Source organism: Lupinus angustifolius, chromosome LG02, assembly GCF_001865875.1.
Source record: "Lupinus angustifolius cultivar Tanjil chromosome LG02, LupAngTanjil_v1.0, whole genome shotgun sequence".
Taxonomy (NCBI): domain Eukaryota; kingdom Viridiplantae; phylum Streptophyta; class Magnoliopsida; order Fabales; family Fabaceae; genus Lupinus; species Lupinus angustifolius.
The window spans coordinates 2804805-2814907 of NC_032010.1; the positions used below are offsets into that span (position 1 = coordinate 2804805).

The 10103-nt window shown below is 30.5% G+C and overlaps 2 protein-coding genes across 2 annotated transcripts in view; one reads left to right on the forward strand and one right to left on the reverse strand.

Annotated features, from left to right (window-relative positions):
* LOC109332794 overlaps positions 1–2077 on the forward strand; it is a 24113-nt gene extending 22036 nt beyond the window's left edge. Inside the window, exon 11 of the mRNA XM_019567870.1 lies at positions 2065–2077. Coding sequence (XP_019423415.1) covers positions 2065–2070 — 6 coding nt within the window. The 3' untranslated portion in view covers positions 2071–2077. The remainder of the gene's footprint in view (positions 1–2064) is intronic.
* Positions 312–6327, reverse strand: LOC109332787 (linoleate 13S-lipoxygenase 3-1, chloroplastic-like). The gene is made up of 8 exons (XM_019567824.1): positions 5828–6327; positions 5122–5405; positions 4080–4320; positions 3072–3398; positions 2709–2902; positions 2140–2441; positions 1742–2008; positions 312–1438 (listed from the first exon to the last, which is right to left on the reverse strand). The coding sequence occupies exons 1-8, from the start codon at positions 6192–6194 to the stop codon at positions 682–684; spliced, it is 2739 nt and encodes a 912-aa protein (XP_019423369.1). The 5' UTR covers positions 6195–6327; the 3' UTR covers positions 312–681.

The window sequence follows — 10103 nt, forward strand, 5'->3', positions numbered from 1 at the left end:
ATATATATATATATATATATATATATATATATATATATATATATATATATATATATATATATATATATATATATATATATATATATATATATATATATATATATATATATATATATATTTGTGTGTGTATTTTTTAATGTATTTTTCTAACTTCGTGTTACACTTTACTGCTTCTATGATCGTTCCCCTTCCTTCTTTAAGGTTGACTCTACGCTTTAACAACCTTTGGTCTTTGTGCATTGAGAGTATGGTTTACAGTGTCGAGATTTTTGTGTATGTTGTTTCTGCAACATGTGCAATAGAATTTGGTAGTAGGAGGAGATAAATAAAATTGTAGTATTGATTATATAAATGTTACAGAACAAATATTCTTGAACTCTGGTATACAGCCTATACAATCCTAGGCTACCTAATTAATCTTGTGTAGGTACAAACTGAGCATTGTCTTGTATTCCAGACCATGCTATAAAGTTACTAGTAAGGCAACTATAATGCCTCTCAAAACTATGAGAAATTATTGCAGGGTTAGGAATTACATGGTGGTGAGAAATATGGTCTAACTGCCTAGATGTCATGTTATTGGCCAAGACTACTTGATCCCGGACCATGCAATCCTAATCATGCAATAGTTTCTCTTCGTGCTGCTATTTGGTTGTAGTGACACTTATTTTTGGGGCACTTTTATGTGGAGACACTATTAGGAATTCCTCTACATGTAACACCGGGCCCGGAGCTAGGCGCAAGTAACTCATAAGGTATTACTCCTGCGCCACATCGGTTCCTTAGTGTTGCATCATGGTTTCTTTTCTCAATCTCTTTCTCTATTCTTCCAATCTCTGCTGAGAATTGATAGAATGCATCAATGATTTGTGCATCACCTGACCAAATAGATGGCTGATTCCTTTCTCCCAAGTACTCCTCATCTGGTGAGTGAGTAGATAATGTGTCAACCACAGCCATATATTTTGTAGCTTGTAGCAAACTAGGCAATGCATTTAGGAAATACTTTTGTGGATCATCTAGGAAATTTGCATATTCTGGATCACCCTCTTGTGGGATTAGTCTTCTCATTAACGGGGGACGATTTGGTACATAACCTCCATAAGGGTACTGCCCGAAGTTAAGAGCTGCATGTTGTGCTGATGATATCCAAATCAAGGTGGTGAGGATATTGACAAGATCCTCACCATTGTTCAATGTGGGCCACCAGGTCTCGTGTCTGAGATCTGCATGGCCCACATTGATCGACTCGGAGTACCATCTTTGTAACTCTTTATCATTGCAAATCATGCTTGGATGATGGTAGTAGTAGTTCACATAGGTGCGGACCCAATTCTCAATTGCTGACCAGATTAAAAGCCCATCTTTTGCATATGGGTAATCTTCTATTAGAAGCTTTAGACCATTTGGTTGTGTTGAGTCAGGTACAGCTATTCCCCTGCCATGTCAAAATGTTAGATTCATTACCCTAATGAAGCACAACCAACTTAGACTTAAGAAGGTACTTGGGTCTCTTTTCAAGTATCACCAACATCAAGTTTTGAACCTTGAAGGGCAAACCAAACCAAGTATAGAAGATAATCTATACACGATTGCATAAGAGTTTTTTACGTTGTCAGCATATCATCCATCATTCACGTGTTAACAATCAATTGACTCTTTAATAAAAGTACTACACGTGAATGATGAATGATATATTAACAGTGTAAGATAATGTACAGTGAGAATGTGAGACATCTACCTGTGTATGAGATCAGCGGGTAGGCCTTCCTTGTCAAAGCGCCACGAGTTTTTGTAAGCAGCAGAACTAATCTCCATGCAATAGCGGCCAGGAGTGAAGCTTGACTCAATGATTCCACCAGCATTGATGAGTCTCTGGCGAGCTATAGCATTGATGTCCAAGTTGTACCTCATGTGTGGATCCAACAACTTGAAAATTGGATGCATTGCACTTAATTGTCTATGTGCTGACAGTATAAATGGTTCCATGCATGCATGAGTCCTCAACCTTCATAATTTAGCAAATAAAAACTCAGGTAAATCAACCATGAAGGATATATCTAGATTTGATCATGCTAATATAGAAGTTGTAATAGTTTATAGAAGGAAGTTGTTGAAGAAAAATGAGCCATTTCTTACCAATGATTAACAAGTTGGTGCACTCCAGCATCATTGGCACAAACATGAGCCTTAGCAAGTTGCCATATCCAAGTAGCAGTTGCATCCATAGGAGGAGTAACTACTTGTTTTGATCTTGAACTTGGTCCACCATGAGCAAGGCTAAGTTCTATAGCAATAGGTTTGAGAGTGCCTAAGGGTGTCAAGAAAAAAATGGTGCGTGTAGCATATGATTTTCTATCATCAAGAGCATTGATCTTATCAAGAAAGGGAAGATATACATCATGATAATCTATCATAAACAACTTATTTTCCTCTATTGCCTGCAAAATACAAAGAATTAAACTTGGTATTAGTGGCCAAAGTATGGAGATAATTCATAGGATAATTGGTTATAAAGTGTGCTTGTTATTTTATTGAAGATTTGTATCATCAAATAAATTTCTGAGTTTTAAAAAATCTCATTTTGTGTAAAACTAAGTCCTAAGGTATTTGAAATATGTTATAGTGATAAATATCTTTCAGAACTAAACTTATGCTAATTTTTTGAAGAACTTAGGATTATTTAATCAAAAGAATTTGATGGGTACCTGTTGCACAGTCATGCCATTAAGTTGTCCTAAAATGTGCTCTTCTTTAAGGGCAGATTCCCGAGGGCCATAAATTTCAGGGTCAAGCTTGCTCAAAGGTGGGAAAACTTGAAGCCTCTCAATATTAACAGGGTTTACTCCTGCTATTACTTGCCTAGCAAATTCTTCATCTCTCAGCCATGCATATTTATCCTCTGCACATTAAACACATGAGATTAATAGTGTAATCAGCCACAAGAGTTTTCTTGGTACCAAAAAAATCAAAGCATTGAGATCTAAAATTGGAATCTAACTACAAATTAGAACTTTGTGTGACTAATTCTAATAAAAAAAGAGATAAATTAGATAAAGGGATATACTCACTGGCAATAATCTTGGGAGTATCAAACTTAAGAATTCCCTTGCTGTGTTCTTGTATCTTGGCAACAACTTGTGGTAATTTCTTCAACATTTCATCACTGAAACCCAATTTATTGAGACACTTTTCATTATAGAGATTATCAACATCTGAGAAATCATTGAAGTCTTGGCTATTAGCAGAAAGAGTAGCCTTAATGCTAGGGATCATGGTATGGAGCACTGCATCAACCCTCTTGGCAAAAAATGTTTCCATCTTAGATTCATGAAATTGTTCATCTCTTGGTACATACACAAGCCTTGGATTGTCCACAACACTCTCTGCATCTATATCTGTATCATGCATGCACAAGTTGTTTAGTCACTGTTTTAACATCTTAGGATTCTAAAAATATGTTTGGAATTGCAATTATCAACAGTTCTATAATGTTGTGGTTTTAGTTGTTTTTGCAATCCTATAAAAACATAATTGTAGTGACATTTTCAATAATTTTCCACCATTATAATAAAGGCAATGTAACCATTGTAAGTGAAATCTTACATGAATGTAATAGTTAAGGTAAGGTTGGAAATTGTGGTTGTGATTATTGTGATAATTAAAAATGTTACCTAGAGCGTTGAAGGTATTTTACACCTATTCTATGTAATAACTTAATTAACTCTCTAATTCTCTTATTTTAAAAATCATACTCATCTTCCTTTACCTTCTACCTGTGAGTTAGATTTCGAAGGGGAATGAATGAAAAATGAAAGATTTTAGAGCCCCGAAATACACATGAGAGTGACTTTAAAGTCTTCTATTTTCTTTCGTTCTCGTCCAAAATTCAACTCACAAATAGACTCAATATAATAGTATAATTATACCCACCTTCATTATTCTACAAACAAGAAGTGAGTGCAACTTTGTATAAATGTGTAATTAAATTAAAACCCACAATGAGTGTAATTATCCATTATTATTAACTACTTTAGGGGGTCTATAAAAGTCTCAAATTTGACTCCTATATTTATTACCTGTATCAGTTGAGGCTCGACCAGTACGACATCGTTTTGGATATGGATAATTTTGAGATTCACCCAAAGTTGGTCTAACAAAGTCAACTCCATTATCAGGATTTCCAAGATCATTGTATGTATCAAAATCATATATTCTATCAGATAATAATCTAACTCCTTCTCCATCACCTCTAAGATTTTTCAGCTCCTTTTCCCTTAATAATTTAAGCCCAGCAGGTGTTTCTCCAGGTAAATATGGCTGTAAAAAAATCAATCACACACAATATAAATATCGGCTGAATGCACAAAACTATCACTTAATAAAAATGAATGGTAGATGTCACACCAAGTTGTTTTCGGCGATCACACATTATATGTTAGGATATTTATAAGTACCCTATTTTTCTAAGTATGTTACACATTATATATTAGGATATTTATAAGTACTCTCATTTTCTAAGTAGGTGTATTAAATTGAAGTCGATATAAGAATTTTCAAATGTCGTTTGGTACGTGTAAGTCTAAGTCTTATGTATGGCTGTTTCTCAGAGTTGAATTATTATACAATGAAACTTGTGATTAGTGTGAAGAAGACTTTTTCTTCTACTATATCAAACGGCTTAGTCTACGCATGGAAATTCAGAATTTTATATTAAATTTTTTTGACTTTCCTTTTCAATTCAACAAATAAACGGCTTGTAGCTTAAAATTAAATTTGGATTTTTCAGTTGCAAAATTTAAATTGTTTTTGCTGTTCAAAGGAAAATAAAACACAAATTTTCAGGGTGCATGTGATGAAAGAATAATATTGAATAAGACTTTGTATGCAAATATTCTTATTATTATTTTTATGGATAATATTATCCTTATCTCTTTAAGACACAAAAAAAAAGACATTTTTTATTGAAAATTTAATTTTAAAAGTCTCTTGACTCATTAAATACATTATTTTTTCAATAAATATATCCAACCATATTCTTGGGACTATTGGTGGTTGCAATATTTATGATTTGAAAATGAGATAAAATGAGAATAAATGAAGAAAGATATAGATATATACCTTGTTAGAAAAGAATATCCTATTTCCATGATGATCCTTTGTTGTGGGTTGTACCCATGAATTACAAGGGAAATGTACTACTCCACTTGCAAACCCTTCAATGGCTATACTTTCTATAAAGAACTCTCTTTGGTGTTTATTTGTTACAGTAATTGCTCCTGGTACCCCAAAATTTGAGTCCACTATGAATTCAGCTGTGTAATGTGTTCTTTCTGCTCTAACTTTTGATTTCTTAGACCAATCCTTCACCACTGACTCATTGCTCTTCTTTGGAGCTTTTGTTTCTACAACAATAACAACCAAATCATTAACCAAAAATCATTCATAATGGAGAATAATGATGATGAAAAGTTTTTCCTTTTATAGACAATAATCATGTTCAAGTTGAAAACATTTACGATTTTCTAAAAAAATCTTTAATACTTTTTTGGCACAGTCGTTTGATAAAAATATTATTAATGAGTATCAAAAAAATGATAATATAACTCTTTATCAGATCGATAATATGATATATATCAATAAATACTATATATTATATTACAATTGGTTTGGACATGGAACCATACAATAATTTTATTATTTGGTTAGCATTATCCTTTTAGCAAAATAAGTTGTTTTATTTCCATATCTTTTGGGTGTGAAAAATGGAGAATTTGAAGAGAATGAAATAGTGTGTGACAACCAATAGAAAGATAGAGAGTTTTACTTGGATCAATTTCAGTGCTGATAAGTTGCAACACAACATTTCTTCCAATCTTATCAGTGATGGAATCAAAATGCTTAACAATGGTGTCTTTAATATCTTGTTTGCTCCTGTTCTTAACAGTTATTACAGCTCTAACCTTGAACTGAATTGGTTTCTCTGCATGTTGTTTCACATATGCCTTAATCAAATCCTCACTTATAGCTGCCACAGGAAACTTCACACTTTTTCTTAACCTTAAATCTCTTCTGTTTTGCATAGGAGACAAAAATATAGGGACAGGGTTCCCAAGAAAATGGCCTTGATTCTTGTGTGGAAGAAATCCTTGTATTTTCAATGAAGAACCCATGATTTCTTTTGTAAGGGACATCTTGTTTTTTCTACTTTTGTTTTATGGGTTTTGCTTCTTTTGATGAAATGAGACTTTGAAAGTGGTAGAAACAAGAATACAAGGTTGTAGTGTTTTTTTTTTGGGGTTTTGTTTTGTGTTGGAAAGTAGGAATGAAATGGAATGATGGTTTGGATTGGATTATATAGAAGAGAGAGAGAGAGAGAGAGAAAGCATGAACACGTTTTTGAGTTTTACTAATGATTTTGTCAATTTTGCATATTTTTTCTTTTTGTTCAAAATATTTCGGCTGCTTGGTCAAACCGAGTTTAAAAGGCTGAAAGTGGAAAGTCACTTTATGTACGGAATAGAGTTCTCATCAAATGATACAAAACATGGTTTTAGTACTTTTTGTGTTGGGAATATCAATTATCTTCAATCCCTCATGTCATCTTTTATGATATGATGAGAATTTGTAATTTGAGCTATCATGTCCATGCAATATGTCTCTAAATTGGAAATGATTTCAATATGTTCATTTATAAAAAGGCATGAAATATCAAGAATCATGTGTCAAATAGTATGTCTTTGTATGTGTTAATTTCTATGATTAATTTAAAATAATATATTTAAATTAAAAGTTTAATAATTAAATTGTTATTATACTTAATCACAACAAATGATATGGGAAGTGACATAATATATGAAAGAAAAATATACCCAAAATATTATGGCCAACCCACCCTAAATATGGAAAGGGAAGGCTTGTGCCCCACCCACTATAAAATTAAGGAAAACTAAAAAAGTAATAAAAATTAAATAAAGTTAAACAAAATTAAAAAAAATCATCTTATTTCACTACTCAATTTTTAAAATTATACATAATAACATATAAATCTAAATAATTTAACATTACATATTCTTCAAGCCAATAGAATATCAATATTTAAGATTTAATAATTAATATTATAATGTTTGTATGTAGTCCTTTTCTTTAATAGAAAAGTATGTGGACGAAACATATTTAGACTAATAAATATATTTATCATATCATGTCCATCCAATTAGCATCGGCGGGTCCCATGGACTTGACCCAATTTACTAATGGTAGATATGATTATAGAGTAGTTAAAAATAGTTAATTAAATTCAAACTATATTTAATAAGATTAGCTGATTATTTATTTAATAATTATTAAATAAAGTAAGTCTTTTAGTTCATAACTTACCCAAGAGTTTATCAACTAGTGTATATGTTAGTAGCTTATGAAAACAAGTTCTTTTAAAAAAAACTTCAAATAACTTATGTTCAGTCAAATAAGTTAGATAACTATTTAATAATCATTTTTATCAAATACCACTTATTAATAGTTTCTTTAAGCATGCTAGCTTAGTAACTTTTGAACTACTAACTACGTGGTGGTTTTAAAATCACTTTAATAATAAGAATAGATCAAGTCAAAAAAACTTAAACCATTTGAGTCATTCAAAGTTAAATAAAGTAAACACGAAATCAAATCTATTACTACCCAAGTCCAATTTCATAATTAATCTTCTTTTCTTTCTAACCTTACAAATTGTATGAATACATTCACACTGAAGAAGAATCACTATCGGCCTCATTGTTGGTGTGTTCTTCACCCACTCTCGTAAGGGTCGGTTCATGGTTGATTCACTTAACCAATTTCAATGATAGTGGACGGTGTTCCATTGTTGTACATTTGTGTTGTTGGATTAATCTTGAGCCACAATGATGGACGGTGGTGAAGTCTATTTATTTGTTCATTTTGTGTAACATGTTTACTTTATTTGTTTAATTTTCTTAGCTCATGGTGTGTGAGATCTTACCATATAGGGAAAATAGGCTGGTTCAATTTTAGAAATGAAGATCAATTGTCCCCATTTATGTCATCATTTAATTAGAAAGAATATGTACTTAATTAAAAAGAAATATTATAAAAATAGAAATTAATATTTTTATATTACTTATTAAAATTTAATTGATTAGGAATATAGAGATATAATTTTTTTAGGACATGAGATATTTGCTCCAAATTTAGAGGAGATAAGTCTCTAAACTTGCAAAAAAAAACATAAGGTGGCCGGTGATATAACAATGTAAAAAGCTTGCACTATAAATACATACTCATTAAATTCTTATCTAAATTATCCAAATTTAATTCAATTAATATTTTTGATTCAGAATGTTAATGTCTGTCTCACATTTGTTTAGCTATTTAGCAAACAAAGCAGAATTTTAACCTTTTAAAGGGTTTATTCTGCTTTACATGCTAGTAAATTAAATATTTACTCTACTAGCTAGGAAAGTTACTTATTTAGTATTCAATATTATATATCAATATATATAATAATGTTACATATTATTATTATATATAATAATCAAGAAATTTTAACACTTACATGATCTATTTTATATAACGGGCTTAATAAATATAATTTAGTATATTAGAATAATACCAATATAAATAAAAGTTACATAGATATTGAAAGTATTCTTTTGATAAGGAAATAAACATTTTTGGGAAAATAAGCTTATAAAAAAGTTAAATGGAGAGGAAAAAGCTTATGACAAGTAATAAAGCAGACTTGGATTTATATATCACACAGTAAACCTATCAGGGAGTTGAATACATCCCAAACGATCCAAAAAAATAATCACAAAATTATTAAAAAAAATCAAAAACCAATCAACTATTTTTTTTATTAGGTCGTTTTTTATTGATTTTGTAAAGAACTAACCGATAATTCTGAATTTTAGATTCATTATCTAAAACCAAAGTACATTACCTTATAGTTTATGTTTATCGATGGTTGTAAATTTTGGACAATAGTACTTTCTGCGTAATGAACTTATCATTATGCAGTATAATGTGGATATAGATTAATAGGGATTAAGCTCTACACTTATTGTATATAACACTTAGAATATATATGAATGTAAACAACATCATAGTGAAAAATATTTTTTATGTGTTAGACAATGTTACCTCTTCACTTTATAGGTAAAAAACTTATCTTTTAAAGTGTGTGATTATCTTTTTCATATAATTTACTAGGATTAAACATTAACTTTTAACCCTATACAATATCTATGGATACAACAAGACATTAGAATATTGGATCAACTTTCTTGTTCATAGAAAAATGCTACACAAATATATAAAACTTTTTAATTAATAAAAAAATGAGCTGAAACGAACGACAATCATAAATAACTTTTATATCAGATTGAATTGGATGATGTAAACCAAGCGGATATCTATTTTAAAATTGGAATAAAAAGTCTAATATCGCCTAACATATTATTGCAATTTCCACATTATTTTAGTGGAGTTTTATCCGTTCTTACCTAAATTATTATGATTTCAAATTTTAAATAGCCACACTAACTCAAAGACGTATGTTAAACGTATCCATTTCAGGTACAAACTTTATTTTAATGACGATCAACATCTCCAAGGTGATAAGATTCATATATAGAGTAAAGAGAGAAATACATTAATTATTTAATTTCTATAGGCGAACGTTGATGATATATGACATGAATTTCAGGGGAAAATGATAGGAAATAAATTTAAGGACATACATAAACGGATAAACCTAGATTTGCCTTAAATTCTGAGTAACCCCATCGGGTATGGCAAAAATGAGGGGTGGATAATGGAACCAAGTATTGTAAATCAAAGTAATTAAATTGAAGAACTTAGTGGAGTTTTTGTAAATAAAAAAACCTTAAAGAGAAAATTTAAGGCGTGAAGGAACTACATTTCTTGTGATATTATGTTAAGAAAAAGTAATCTCAAACATCATTTTACTTAATTTGTTTACAATGATGTCAACCTAATTTGAACTTGTAAGTATCATTTTGAACTCAATTCAAATTTAAAGAAGAAAACCTTTATTAACTGGGTTTGTATTTAATTTTCTCTAA

What these genes read in the sequence shown, in the direction of transcription:
- LOC109332787 (XM_019567824.1), bottom strand. Translation starts at nt 6,194, where the DNA reads ATGTCCCTTACAAAAGAAATCATGGGTTCTTCATTGAAAATACAAGGA. An exon ending in CAGCACTGAAATTGATCCAA is followed by an intron (nt 5,406 to 5,827) that starts GTAAAACTCTCT and finishes TTATTGTTGTAG; the next exon opens with AAACAAAAGCTCCAAAGAAG. An exon ending in TCGAGCCTCAACTGATACAG is followed by an intron (nt 3,399 to 4,079) that starts GTAATAAATATA and finishes TGCATGATACAG; the next exon opens with ATATAGATGCAGAGAGTGTT.